The sequence below is a fragment of the Schistocerca cancellata genome, chromosome 7 (assembly GCF_023864275.1).
Source record: "Schistocerca cancellata isolate TAMUIC-IGC-003103 chromosome 7, iqSchCanc2.1, whole genome shotgun sequence".
Classification (NCBI taxonomy): Eukaryota; Metazoa; Arthropoda; class Insecta; order Orthoptera; family Acrididae; genus Schistocerca; species Schistocerca cancellata.
Window position 1 is genome coordinate 389276392 of NC_064632.1, and position 15233 is coordinate 389291624.

The 15233-nt window shown below is 45.2% G+C and overlaps 1 protein-coding gene across 3 annotated transcripts in view; it reads right to left on the bottom strand.

The window, feature by feature from the left end:
• LOC126091901 (ATP-binding cassette sub-family G member 1-like) overlaps nt 1-15233 on the bottom strand; it is an 816748-nt gene that overhangs the window by 217330 nt on the left and 584185 nt on the right. For 2 of the 3 annotated variants that reach the window (XM_049907201.1, XM_049907200.1), the window contains one exon: nt 5078-5535. In XM_049907201.1, coding sequence (XP_049763158.1) covers nt 5078-5390 — 313 coding nt within the window. In that variant the 5' untranslated portion in view covers nt 5391-5535. Of the gene's footprint in view, nt 1-5077; nt 5536-5672; nt 6024-15233 lie in introns of those variants that run through there. The other variant, XM_049907202.1, reaches the window with a different exon arrangement.

The following is a 15233-nucleotide window of genomic DNA, read 5'->3' on the forward strand; positions in this document are numbered from 1 at the left end:
GCAGTGTCAATCCGACACGAGTGTTCCCACCCATCACTGACGCAGATCAGTCGCTGGAACGATAAATTTCGTAATTTTTAACATCGCGAACTTATTTGTACAACCGTTAACTCATGCTCCTATGTATGTACAGGTCGAATGAAGTAATTCTGTTGATTCAAACCTGTCTTGACAGCAAAGAGTAAAGCAAATACCTTCTTAGCAACTTTTGGTCGGCTGGTTGCGGCGGAGGTTCGAGTCCTCCCTCGGGCATGGGTGTGTGTGTTTGTCCTTAGGATAATTTAGGTTAAGTAGTGTGTAAGCTTACGGACTGATGACCTTAGCAGTTAAGTCCCATAAGATTTCACACACATTTTTTTGAACAACTTTTGGTATCCTACCATATCAATTTACCGCATACCTAAAATCACGAATAGTTAAGCGAAAACTTTTTTTATCTTCAAGTTTTGAATGGCACGCTCCAGTGCCTGTCATGGTTTCGAACGTGTCACAAAACAAAAAGTTTTCGCAAAACTGCTTAACCAGTTAAGCAGTATGGCAGGACACAGGTGGATATCGGCTACCGATACGTATTTCACAAAATTGGTATAGATATGACTGGTTTTCCAGATTCATCTCAAGACAGAATGTGTATTTTGAAATTGATCACGTATGTTGTATGAATAAGCAACAACTATCTAGTGCACCCCGAGGAAGTCTGTATCTTTCGCATATCAAAATACAAAGAAATATCAAGTTTGTTGCCATTGTCAACCATGAGGTACATGACCTGTTGTAAATTTTTCATTTATGTTAGGGATAAAAAGTTCATAACCTTAAGATCGCACATGAAATCTTCTTTATTTGGATGAATTACTTGTTTTGGCTAACAATCTAGCCATCTTCTGATTTTAAAACATTCTTGATTAGTATTGCCGTCACTACGGTTTCACACAGTGTTAAAAATCATTTTTCAAATGACAACATCCATAGATGACATAACGCCATTCTTTCTTGACCATCGTTTAATATGCTGGTCACCAACGATAAAAAGCTGTTTTTAATTATGTCATGCATGGATGTCTCCATTTTAAGAAAGATCTTAACGAAGTGCGAGAAGATGTAATTTCACCAAAATCCGTCAACAATGTTTTATGATCAGAAGATGGCTAGGTTATTAGCTGAAACCAGTAATCTATTCAAATAAAGAATATTTCATGTCCGATATTGATTTCATGGGTTTTCAATGCTTGTTCTTGTTGTTGCTGTTGTGTTCAGTCCGAAGATTGCTTTGATACAGCTCTCCATGCTACTCTTATCCTGTGTGAGCCTCTTCGTCTCTGAATAACTACTGCAACCCACATCCTTCCGAATCTGCTTACTGTATTCATCTCTTGGTCTCACTCTACGATTTTTAACCCTCACATACAGTCTGGAACCGCGCGACCGCTGCGGTCGCAGGTTCGAATCCTGCCTCGGGCATGGATGTGTGTGATGTCCCTAGGTTAGTTAGGTTTAAGTAGTTCTAAGTTCTAGGGGACTGATGACCTCAGAAGTTAAGTCCAATAGTGCTCAGAGCCATTTGAACCATTAACCCGCACACTTCCCTTCAGTACAAAATGGGTGATCGATTGATGTCTCAGGGTGTGTCCTATCAACTGATCCCTTCATCTGGTCAAGTTGTGCCACAAATTTCTTGTCTCCCAAATTCTATTCAGTACCTCCTCATTAATTATGTGACCTGCCAATCTAATCTTCAACATCCTTCTGCACAACATTTCGAAAACTTCTACTCTCTTTTTGTCTGAAATCTTTATCGTCCGTGTTTCACTACCATGCGCGGACTCTAGACAAATACTTTCAGAAAAAGACTTCCCAACTCTCACATCTATATCCGATGTAAACAAATTTCTCTTCTTCAGAAGCTCTTTTTTCCCACTGCCAGTCTACTTTTTATATCCTCCCTACTTTGGTCATCATCAGTTATTTTTCTGCCCAAACAGCAAAACTCATCAGCGTCTCGTTTCCTAATCTGAGTCCCTCAGTATCACCTGATTTAATTCCATTAAATTCCATTATCCTTGTTTTGCTTTTGTTGATGTGCATCCAATATCCTCCTTTCAAGGCACTGTTGATTCCGTTTAACTGCTCTTCCAAGTGCTTTGCTGTCTCTGACAGAATTACAATGCCATCGGCAAACCTCAGACTGCCGGCCGATTTGACCGAGCGGTTCTAGGCGCTACAGTCTGGAACCGCGCGACCGCTACGGTCGCTGGTTCGAATCCTGCCTCGGGCATGGATGTGTGTGATGTCCGTAGGTTAATTGGGTTTAAGTAGTTCTAAGTTCTAGGGGACTAATGACCTTAGAAGTTAAGTCCCATAATGCTCAGAGCCATTTGAACCATTTGAACAAAACCTCAAGAATTTTTCTTTCTTCCCCCTGAACTTAAGTTCCTGCTCCAAATTTTTCTTTTTTTTCCCTTACTGCTTGTTCGATATAGAGACTGAATAACATCGGGGATAGGATACAAAAAAAAAAAAAGGGGTTCAAATGGCTCTGAGCACTATGGGACTTAACATCTGTGGTCATCAGTCCCCTAGAACTTAGAACTACTTAAACCTAACTAACCTAAGGACATCACACACATCCATGCCCGAGGCAGGATTCGAACCTGCGACCGTAGCAGTCGCGCGGTTCCAGACTGTAGCGCCTAGAACCGCTCGGCCACTCCGGCCGGCGATAGGATACAAACCTGTCTCAGTACCTTCTCAACCACAGCTTCCCTTGCATTCCCCTCGACTCTTATTGCTGCCGTCTGGTTTCTGCACAAACTGTAGATAGCCTTTCGCTCCCTGTATTTTCCTCCTGCCACCTTTAGAATTTGAAAGAGAGCATTCCAATCAACACTGTCAACAGTTTTCTCTAAGTCTATAAACGCTATAAATTTCGGTTTCCCTTCCTTAACCTGTCTTCTAAGATAGGTGGTAGGATCAGTACTGCCTCGCGTGTTGCTACATTTCTCCGGAAGGAAAACTGATTTCCCCGATGTCGGCTTCCACCAGTTTTTCCATTCTTCCCTAAAATGGAAATGAGCGTTTGGCGTCATTGGCCGGGAGGCCCCTTACGGGGCAGGTCCGGCCGCCTTGGTGCAGATCTTATTACATTCGACGCCACATTGGGCGACCTGCGCGCCAAATGGGGATGAAATGATGATGAAGACAACACAACACCCAGTCCCTGAGCGGCGAAAATCCCGGACCCAGCCGAGAATCGAACCCGGGTCCTTAGGACGGCAATCCGTCACACTGCCCACTCAGCTATCGGGGGTGGACATTATTCCCTAAAGAATTGATGTTAGTATTTTGCGAATATGAGCCATAAAACTGATAGTTCGGTAATTTTCACACCTGTCAGCACCTGCTTTCTTTGGAAATGAAATTATTGAATTTTTCTCGAAGTCTACGGGTATTTCGACAGTCTCCATACACCTTGTCCGCCAGATGGAATAGTTTTATCACGGCTGGCTCTCCCAAGGCTATCAGTGGTTCTGACAAAATATCGTCTACTCCCGGACGAATGTAAAAACTAGTAGAAGCCAACCTCGGGGAAGATGAGTTTGGATTCCGTAGAAATATTGGAACACGTGAGGCAATACAGACCCTACGACTTATTTTAGAAGCTAGATTAAGGAAAGGCAAATTTACGTTTCTAGCATTTCTAGACATAGAGAAAGCTTTTGACAATGTTGACTGGAATACTCTCTTTCAAATTCTGAAGGTGGCAGGGGTAAAATATAGGGAGCGAAAGGCTATTTAGAATTTGTACAGAAGCCAGATGGCAGTTATAAGAGTCGAGGGACATGAAAGGGAAGCAGTGGTTGGGAAGGGAGTGAGACAGGGTTGTAGCCTATCCCCGATGTTATTCAATCTTTATATTGAGCAAGCAGTGAAGGAAACAAAAGAAAAATTCGGAGTGGGTATTAAAATCCATGGAGAAGTAATAAAAACTTTGAGGTTTGCCGATGACGTTGTAATTCTGTCAGAGACAACAAAGGACTTGGAAGAGCAGTTGAACGGAATGGATAGTGTCTTGAAAGGAGGGTATAAGATGAACATCAACAAAAGCAAAACGAGAATAATGGAATGTAGTCGAATTACGTCGGGTGGTGCTGAGGGAATTAGATTAGGAAATGAGGCACTTAAAGCACTAAAGGAGTTTTGCTATTTGGGGAGCAAAATAACTGATGATGGTCGAAGTAGAGAAGATATAAAATGTAGACTGGCAATGGCAAGGAAAGCGTTTCTGAAGAAGAGAAATTTGCTAACATCGAGTATAGATTTAAGTGTCAGGAAGTCGTTTCTGAAAGTATTTGTATGGAGTGAAGCCATGTATGGAAGTGAAACACGGACGACAAATAGTTTGGACATGAAGAGAATAGAAGCCTTTGAAATGTGGTGCTACAGAAGAATGCTGAAGATTAGGTGGGTAGATCACATAACTAATGAGGAGTTGTTGAATAGGATTCGGGAGAAGAGAAATTTGTGGCACAACTTGACTAGAAGAAAGGATCGGTTGGTAAGACATGTTCTGAGGCATCAAGGGATCACCAAATTAGTGTTGGAGTGCAGCGTGGAGGGTAAAAATCGTAGAGGGAGCCCAGGAGATGAATACACTAAGCGGATTCAGAAGGATGCAGGCTGCAGTAGGTACTGGGAGATGAAGAAGCTTGCACAGGATAGAGTAGCATGGAGAGCTGCATCAAACCAGTCTCAGGACTGAAGACAACAACAACAACAACAACAACAACAACAACATTTTGCAAATATGAGCCAATAAACTGATAGTTCGATAATTTTCACACCTGTCAGCACCTGCTTTCTTTGGAAATGAAATTATTACATCTTTCTCGAAGTCTGCGGATATTTCGCCAGTCTCATACACCTTGCCCTCCAGATGGAAGAGTTTTGTCACGGTTGGCTTTCCCAAGGCTATCAGCAGTTCTGACAGAATATCTTCTACTCCCGGGGCCTCGCCTCGACTTACAACTTTCAATCCCTGACATAAATAAGAAACGAAGTAAGTTGTTGGGGTACTCACGTGGTATCGGCTGCTGCACGGACCAGACGTAGGTGCTGTACCGGACGTCGGTGAACTGCACGGAGACCGGTGGGCCGGCGGTGGCGAAGCGCGGCGTCGAGTCGCCGCAGTCGGCCTCGGCGAGGCGGTGCAGGTAGTAATTGTTGTTCTGCAGCGGCTCCGCCACCGACACGGAGCTCGTGGTGGACGAGGAGAGCGAGGCGGCGCCGGGCGCCGGCGCGCCCCTGGGCAGCAGGCAGCACGACGCCGACACCGACGCCGTCGAAGTCGACGACGACGCTCCGTCGCCGGCGGAGGGCGACGCCACCGTCATGGCTGGCGTGCTACGCGGCAGTGACTGGGCCGCCGCGGCGAGGGGCTGGCTGATAAGCTGCGCGCCCACTGTGCGCTCTGCGCACGCGCAGATAACGCCCGCTCCGGGAAGCGCTTATGTCAGCGAAAGCTCCGGCGTGCACCACCTGCAGCAGAGCGACGACGACACGCTCGCTTCACTGCCGACCCTCGGGCGAGAAATTATTTACACGGCGTTCGAGGGAGAAACAGTTCACAATCACTACAAACGATCTCGCTGGCAGCATTCGGAATAGCACCTTACCGTGCGAGTCACCTACTCGTCGTCGGCCACTACTGTCACCTGCTCGGGTGCTGCAGTCCTCTCCCACCGAGCTCACCTCGAAAATCGAAACGACAAATATCCACGAACAAACTAGTTCTGTCGTGCATTACTCGCCCACGACAGTCACTGTACGTGTGTCCGACAAGAGGTCTGAGCACAGTTTCCCTGGAACTCTCCCGTAGATACTGAGGATCGTCAAAACCTAACCGAAATTCTTGGAGTGACTAGATAATGGTGCGGGCACAGCTGTCGTGGAAGCATCCACGAACGGCAAGTGTGCTCCCAGCCACATATGCGCCGGGAGTCGGCGGCAGCGGCTGCGGCTTCCGAAGAGCGACTGAGCGGCGCGCCTGTGGGACGCCTCGCCTAAAGCCGGGCTGCGGGCGGCGGCTGGTGGTGGGGAGGCCGATGCGGGACCCGGGAGCCGCGGCGCGCTGTCGCAGCTGCCGCCCCCGTAGGCGGCGGGGGGAGCCCTGGCAACCACGCGCGAGGGCTTCCGCCGCGTCCGGGATTCCCTCTTTCTAATCGCCGCACACCCCTCGAAAACAGTCGTCCAGTACTTTTCCAGCTTTTCCGCCGAAAATTACTCTGCAGGAAAGACCACCCGAAGAGACCGAATATACACAGGGTGTTACAAAAAGGTACGGCCGTACTTTCAGGAAACATTCCTCACACACAAAGAAAGAAAATATGTTATGTGGACATGTGTCCAAAAACGCTTACTTTCCATGCTAGAGCTCATTTTATTACTTCTCTTCAAATCACATTAATCATGGAATGGAAACACACAGCAACAGAACGTACCAGCGTGACTTCAAACACTTTGTTACAGGAAATGTTCAAAATGTCCTCCGTTAGCGAGGATACATGCATCCACCCTCCGTCGCATGGAATCCCTGATGCGCTGATGCAGCCCTGGAGAATGGCGTATTGTATCACAGCCGTCCACAATACGAGCACGAAGAGTCTCTACATTTGGTACCGGGGTTGCGTAGACAAGAGCTTTCAAATGCCCCCATAAATGAAAGTCAAGAGGGTTGAGACCGAGCGAGGTGGCGCAGTGGTTAGCACACTGGACTCGCATTCGGGAGGACGACGGTTCAATCCCGCGTCCGGCCATCCTGATTTAGGTTTTCCGTGATTTCCATAAATCGCTCCAGGCAAATGCCGGGATGGTTCCTTTGAAAGGGCACGGCCGGCTTCCTTCCTAATCCGATGAGACAGATGACCTCGCTGTATGGTCTCCTCCCCCAAACAATCCAATCCAATCAAGAGAGTTGAGGTCAGGAGAGCGTGGAGGTCATGGAATTGGTCCTCCTCTACCAATCCATCGCTCGCCTAATCTGTTGTTGAGAATCGTACGAACACTTCGACTGAAATGTGCAGGAGCTCCATCGTGCATGAACCACATGTTGTTTCGTACTTATAAAGGCACATGTTCTAGCAGCACAGGTAGAGTATCCAGTATGAAATCATGGCGGTGAATCGAGGAAGTACAGTACATACTGGCGAAACTAAAATGAGCTCTAACATGGAAATTAAGCGTTTCCGGACACATGTCCACATAACATATTTTCTTTATTTGAGTGTGAGGAATGTTTCCTGAAAGTTAGGCAGTACCTTTTTGTAACACCCTGTATACAGGGTGGTCCATTGATAGTGACCGGGCCAAATATCTCACGAAATAAGCATCAAACGAAAAAACTACGAAGAACGAAACTCGTCTAGCTCGAAGGGGGAACCAGATGGTGCTATGGTTGGCCCGCTAGATGGGTCTGCCATAGGTCACGGATATCAACTGCTTTTTTTTTTAAAATAGGAACCCCCATTTTTATTACATATTCGTGTAGTTCGTAAAGAAATATGAATGTTTTAGTTGGACCACATTATTCGCTTTGTGACAGATGACGCTGTAGTAGTCACAAACGTGGTATCACGTAACATTCCGCCAGTATGGACGGTATTTGCTTCGTGATACATTACCCGTGTTAAAATGGACCGTTTACCAATTGCGGAAAAGGTCGATGTCGTGTTGATGTATGGCTATTGTGATCACAATGCTCAATGGGCATGTGCTTTGTATGCTCATCGGTATCCTGGACGACATCATCCAAGTGTCCGAACCGTTCGCCGAATAGTTACGTTATTTAAGGAAACAGCAAGTGTTCAGCCACATGTGAAACGTCAACCACGACCTGCAACAAATGATGATGCCCAAGCAGATGATGTATCTGCTGTCGCGGCTAATCAGCAGTAGCAGACAAATTGCGCGAGAATCGGGAATCACAAAAACGTCAGTGTTGAGAATGCTACACCAACATTGATTGCACCCGTACCATATTTCTATGCACCAGGAAATGCATGGCGACGACTTTGAACGTCGTGTACAGTTCTGCCACTGGGTACAAGATAAATTACTGGACGATGACTGATTTTTTGCACTCGCTCTATTTAGCGACGAAGCGTCGTTCACCAACAGCGGTAACGTAAACCGGCATAATATGCACTACTGGGCAACGGAAAATCCACGATGGCTGCGACAAGTGGAACATCACAGACCTTGGCGGGTTAATTGATGGTGCGGCATTATGGGAGGAAGGATAATTGACCCCCATTTTATCGATGGCAGTCTAAATGGTGCAATGTGTGCTGATTTCCTTCGTAATGTTGTACCGATGTTACTACAACATGTTTCACTGGTTGACAGAATGGCGATGTACTTCCAACATGATGGATGTCCGGCACATAGTCCGCGTGCGGTTGAAGCGGTACTTAGTTAGCATATTTCATGACAGGTGGATTGGTCGTCGAAGCACCATACCATGGCCCGCACGTTCACCGGATCTGACGTCCCCGGATTTCTTTCTGTGGGGAAAGTTGAAGGATATTTGCTACCGTGATCCAGCGACAACGCCTGACATGTGTCAGCGCATTGTCTGTGCATGTGCGAACATTACGGAAAGCAACTCCTCGCTGTTGAGAGGAGTGTCGTTGCACGTATTGCCAAGTGCACTGAGGTTGACGGACATCATTTTGAGCATTTATTGCATTAATGAGGTATTTTCAGGTAATCACGCTGTAACAGCATGCGTTCTCAGAAATGATAAGTTCACAAAGGTACATGTATCACATTGGAACAACCGAAATAAAATGTTCAAACGTACCTACGTTCTGTATTTTAATTTAAAAACCTACCTGTTACCAACTGTTCGTCTAAAATTGTGAGCCATATGTTTGTGACTATTGCAGCGCCACCTATCACAAAGCGAAGAAAGGGGTCCAACTATAACATTCATATTTATTTACGTACCACACGAATATGTAATAAAAATGGGGGTTCCTATTTTTAAAAAAACGCAGTTGATGTCCGTTTGGCCTATGGCAGCGCCATCTAGCGGGCCCCCTTCAAGCTAGACAAGTTTCGTTCCTTGTAGTTTCTTCGTTTGACGCTTATTTCGTGAGATATTTGGCCCGGTCACGATCAATGGACCACCCTGTATATTCGATGGGCGATCTAAAAGTATCGGGAATACTGTAATTTCGCAGACTGTATTCAGGCGACCAACATTTGATCACAGCCTTAAGGAACATGACTAGCATCTGACCAAGATTTTGAGGGAGGTTTATGAGACATTTAGCCGCAAAAATTTCAACTTCTCTTCTACTTCTCATTTTACTGGAGTAGGTGACAACAATTCTTGGACCCAAAATCTTTCTCGCAATTGCTTCTACCTTAGTTCGACCACATGACATCATCTTAGTCAAATGAGGTTCATGGAAAATATCCTTCAATAATTTATTTCCACAATCCACACTTCTGTAGCTGCTACTATGTTTGACAGCTTGAACAACTATTGCTAGCTGACGCTGAAGTCACGCTTAAATAGCATACAGTAACTCCGGTTAACATTGGGGGCTCTAGCGTTAACTAAGAAGGCTGTTCCACTTCTTCAAATAGACTCATAAGAATTTAACTTCTTACTTCGTGGAGTTATTAAATCTTCCTTTTCACTGTGAGAGCATGTGTTGCAAAACTGGTACAAATTAGAAGCAAATGAAGACACACGTGAACGCTGAAGAGTATAATAGGTAAGATTGCAGAAAGAAAACTACACAAATCGGAACATTTCGTGTTGACTGTCCTCTGTTTCCGATACTGGAAAACTTAAGCGACCTAAGGGTATTGGCTCTTTCGAAGCGTTGCAAAATGTTATTTTCTGCAAATCAATTGAGAGATAAATAATTTAATGGTTGTGTTTAAACATGAACGTCTCTATAAATCGGTTTCGCGACTCCTTGTTAATTCCGTGAGTTATTTATAACACAGCTGCTGATCGGCACGAAGTGAGCGCCAATACTGACGGAGAAGGAAGTAAACATTTCCCTTCTCACGACCTTTCTAGACGCGGAGACAATGCCACTTTTTCTTCCCTGCTCGCATTCCCTTGGGCTAAGCCGTCTTTCCCGTACAAACATGAACAGGAAATAATCCTTTATCGATAATAGTATCGATTATTGTACTAAAGTTCTCCAAGACCTGTCGATCAGGTAATATGACCTATCGATAGTACTTCGCAGGATCAATATTTATAACAGTGATGACTTATGAAACGCAGGGAAGAAACAGGCGATAATACGAAGCCGTGAGGATTTAAAAGATGGCTATAACACGGAAGATACCAGGACATACAGGAGAGTTGGTCAGACTAGTTGTATTAGTTGGATTCGCTCGATTTTTCATTGCTGTGATGGTAAACACCCCTGGAATGTGTCTGTTCACTGGCAGCCACATTGGATCTATAGTCTGTGGTCAGTTGTCAAGAAGGTTACATGTGCTACATTCGTTTTAGAGATGGATCACACAATTTGCATTAAACTTTGCTATAAAACGAAATAAAATTTAACACAGTTTTAGAAAGGTTGGTAACTGCTTTTGCTGATTCTGCTATGAGTAAAACAAGGGTTCACGAATGTATAACCGTTTCCAAAATGGCCGTGAAGAAGCTGAGGATGACGAGCCTTCTGAACGCCACAGCACAACAACCGATGAAAACGTGGAAAAAGTCAAAGAAATGATTATAAACGATCGCCGAATCACAGTCAGAGAAGCTGCTGATGATGTTGGCATATCAACTGGCACATGCCATGAAAACGTTTCAAGTGTTTTGGGTACGAAACGTGTGGACTAAAATTTGGGCCAAAGGTGTTGAATTTCGGGCAAAAACAGCGGCAAGTGGAAGTTGTTCAGGTGTCGCTAAATGAAGTCAATAACGATGCAGAATTACTCAAACGTGTGATAACGGGCGACGAAACATGGGTGTACGGATATGACGTCGAAACTAAGGCTCAATAGTCCCAGTGAAGGCATCCTAGATCGCCAAGACCGAAAAAGGCTCGGCAACTGGAGTCGAAAGTGAAGGTTCTGCTCTCTGTTTCCTTCGATTTCAACTACACAGTGCATCAGGAGTTGTTGCCAAGAGGTCAGACGATCAGTAGGGGGTACTGCCTTGATGCTGAACGCCGTTTGCGAGAAACAATCCAATAAAGAAACCGCCCGCATTTATGGCGGAAGAAATTGATGGATTTTGCACTACGATAATGCACCCGCTCACACTTCATTGCTTTCTCGTGAATTTTTGACGAAAAACAACATTGTAATAATACCATGGCCTCCATATCGGCCATATATGACCCCGTGTGACTTTCGAATGTTTCCAAAACTGAGGAGAACTTTAAAGGGTCATCGATTTACAAGCTTAGATGATATTAAGGGGGCATGGATGTTTGTGATGTCCTTAGGTTAGTTAGGTTTAACTAGTTCTAAGTTCTAGGCGACTGATGACCTCAGAAGTTAAGTCCCATAGTGCTCAGAGCCATTTGAACCTTTTTTTTATATTAAGGGTGCATCGCTGAAAGAGCTACGTGCTATTCCTGTTACAACGGTTATTAATGCACCAGCATTTCATATTTGCAATGGCTTATCTAGCGCTTACATTATCCTGTGACCTTGCGATGTTAATCACTTAAATATGTTACTTAGACAAAGTGTATTCCCGAAATTCGTTACTCCATATTAGTTTTCTTTTGATGTTGCGATTTGTTTCCCGTCCCTGTATCTAATGTAGACGAATAAATAAAATTACTTCGAAAATCCCCGATACTTTTTGAGCACACCTCGTACATCTGAACTGTTCAAACCACTGTTATCGTAGTGGAGGGTTCATGCTATTGTGCCAATCATTTGCGCCTTTTTTGTTCTTTTCACGTATTCAGTGCCTGGTAGCTGAGTGGTCTGCGCGATGGAATGTCATACCTAGCTGCTCTGGTTTGATTCCCGGCTGGGTCGGAGATTTTCTCGGCTCAGGGAGTGGATGTTGTGTTGTCCTTATCACTATCATCTCATCCCCATCGACACGCAAGTGGCGTCAACTCGAAAGACTTGCACCAGGCGAACGGTCTATCCGACGGGAGGCGGTAGCCACACGGCATTTACATTTTTTTTTTTTTTTTTTTACGTATTCAGCGCGGGAAGAATGACTGGTTGAACGCAAGTATCCGAATTTTGTCTTCGCTATCCTTATGGGATGGATATGTAGTGAGTTGTAGTATGTTCAAAATGGCTCTGAGTACTATGGGACTTAACATCTGAGGTCATCAGTCCCCTAGAACTTAGAACTACTTAAACCTAACTAACCGAAGGACATCACACACATCCATGCCCGAGGCAGGATTCGAACCTGCAACCGTAGCAGTCGAGCGGTTCCGGCCTAGAACCGCTCGGCCACCGCGGCCGGCGGTTGTAGTATATTCCTACATTTTTCACGTAATGCTGGTTCTAGAAACTTGAAATAGGCTCTCACTGGATAGTTTGGTCTGTCTTCAAGTGTCTCCCGATTCAGTCCTTTCAGAATCACTCCCACGAACCTCAGATCATTCGGCTGTCGTTCTATACCCGTTCAGTCTCACTTGTTAGTCCTATTTGGCACGGGTTCCACACACTTGAGCAATATTCTAAGACAGGTCGCACGAGTGATTTGTAAGCAGTCTTCTTTGCAGAGTGATTGCATTTCCTTAGTATTTCACAATGAACCACAATCCGCCATCTGCTCTACCTACGACTGGAAACGTGATCGTTCCAAATTGATATCCCTACAAATTGTAACACCCAGGTATTAGTATGAGGTTGCTAGTTCCAACTAAAAAGTAAAGTCGTATGGCATGTTGGGTTGAGAGATCCCGATGGGCAGCTTCATTTGCCTGGCCTTTGCGCACTCTGGCACCTTTCCTTCGCGAAGCGTGAGAGTCGGGTGTTAAGTACAAATCTGGCATTCGTAGATGACTGTAACGACTGTTTGGGTGGTGTGATGTCATGTTTACGTTCAGTGATGTCTCAGGGACTTACCCTACTCTTCTCGAATAGCACCAAGTGGGACGCCGAACTCAACGTCCCCGTCCGACGAAGGGGTCACCATGAACAGTGTCACATGCCTTCATTCCATGAAACACTGCAGAGGGGTATGGGGAATTTATTACTGGACAATGGAGCAAAGTTTGGTGACCAGCAACGTTACGCCCACCCCATCGCCTTTGCCATAAAGGCAAAGGGAAAGCAGACCACAGGGCTTGGCGTTTCTGGGTGGTTTCCCATCCAAGTAACGGCCGCGAACGACGTTGCCTAACTTTGATGATATGACAGGAGCTGGTTTATCCACAACTAGGCAAAGCCGTTGACACCGATTCCAGCTTTGGCTCATTGATACTGTAGTAATAGGATTCTACGTTTTTTCGTTTCGTGAAATGCACAATTTTACATTTCTGAACATTGGAAGCAAGTAGCCAATCTTTGTACCACTTTGAAATTCAGCAACATCTGAATATTTGTGCAGGCTTTTTTCAAGCAGTACGTCATTATAGACTCCACACAAGCAGAACAGCGACGACATTGAAGCAAACTGAAAAAGCTTCGCCATATTTTACGTCGTCAAAATACTTGGGTGTGGTATACGACACAGGCGTGCGCCAAACATACTGTGAATCTCCTAGGTGAACCATCAGTCTACCCATTTACATCTACAAACATGATACATGCATACTCTGCAAGCAACGGTACAGTGGATGACGAAGGTTACAATATATCATTGCTAGTCACTGCCCTTCCTGTTCCACATGCAAATGGAAGGAAAGAAAAACGACTGTCTACAAGCTTCCGTACCAGCCCCGATTTTTCTTATCTTGTCTTCGCACTCCTTACGCGATGTATATCTTCGTGGCAGTACAATAGGTCTGCGGTCTGTCCCCATCTCTCTAAATTTTGTCCACAGCGTTTCGCGAAAAGAACGCCTTCCTTCGTCCACGGATTCCCATCTGAGTGCTGACCGAACCTACCAGCAACAAATCGAGTAGCACGCTCCGATGTCTCCCTTTAAACCGCATTGGTGGTGATCCCAGACACTCAGGAATGAGTTGCACAAATATTCTGTACGCGGTCTTCTTTGCAGATGAGCTACACTTTCTTAGAATTCTCAGCGTAAATCGAAGTCGACCGTTTAGAGCGAACTGACGCTCATCTCACCAAATATCAATTCTATCCATGTCATCCGCCCCGACGGCTGAATGGTCAGCGTGACAGACTGCCGTCCTAAAGGGACCGGGTTCGATTCCCGGCTGCGTCGGGGATTATCTCCGCTCAGGGACTGGGTGTTGTGTTGTCTTCATCATCATTTCATCCCCATCCGGCGCGCAGGTCGCCCAATATGGAGTCGAATGTAATAAGACCTCCACTAAGGCGGCCGGACCTTCCCCGTCAGGGGCCTCCCGGCCAATGACGCCAAACGCTCATTTCCATTTTTTTGTATCAAAGGGAATCCTGGCAGTCTCTCTGAGAAGGCTTCCACTTCGCCCCACCAATTCATTGATCAATGAGCCACTCAGTTTCCCTATGCTTCAGAAAACGATCCATCATCACACTTAACAGAGAATTCAGCATACAAAAAACTACAGATAACATTGCCCCAAACTTCCATTTAGATGTGATGCCTAAAGTTTCCCCGGCGGATAAAATATTCCTCACTTTTCGGGAGTGCATCCGATATATCTTGTACCGATATATCAGCTAAAAACCTTTAAGCCAGTCTCAAGATGAGTCGCTTGCAAGATTTTCAAAGAACGTTACACTGTGAAGTAAACGCGCATGAGTCAAAGATAACATTGTTGGTAACAAGAGCGTCATCATAAATAAATCTTTACGTCTCTAAGAGAAAAAAAAGCAAGTGTAGAGTCAGCGAATCCACAGTGTTCGCGAAGTATTTGGTTCATTATTACGGGTGGCACATGGTCGAACGCCAGGCAGTGAAGACTTTGACGCATGCACGGTTACACTCCACATTGTAAAGTGATTTAAAATCTTGCAAGCGGCTGACTTCGAGAAGGCTGAAAGGTTGACAGCCGAAATATCGGTATAAGAGTTAATAATATCCCGGATGCACTCCCCAAAAATGATGGAATATAATTTAAATCTTCAAAAACTGCGATTTTAAAAAT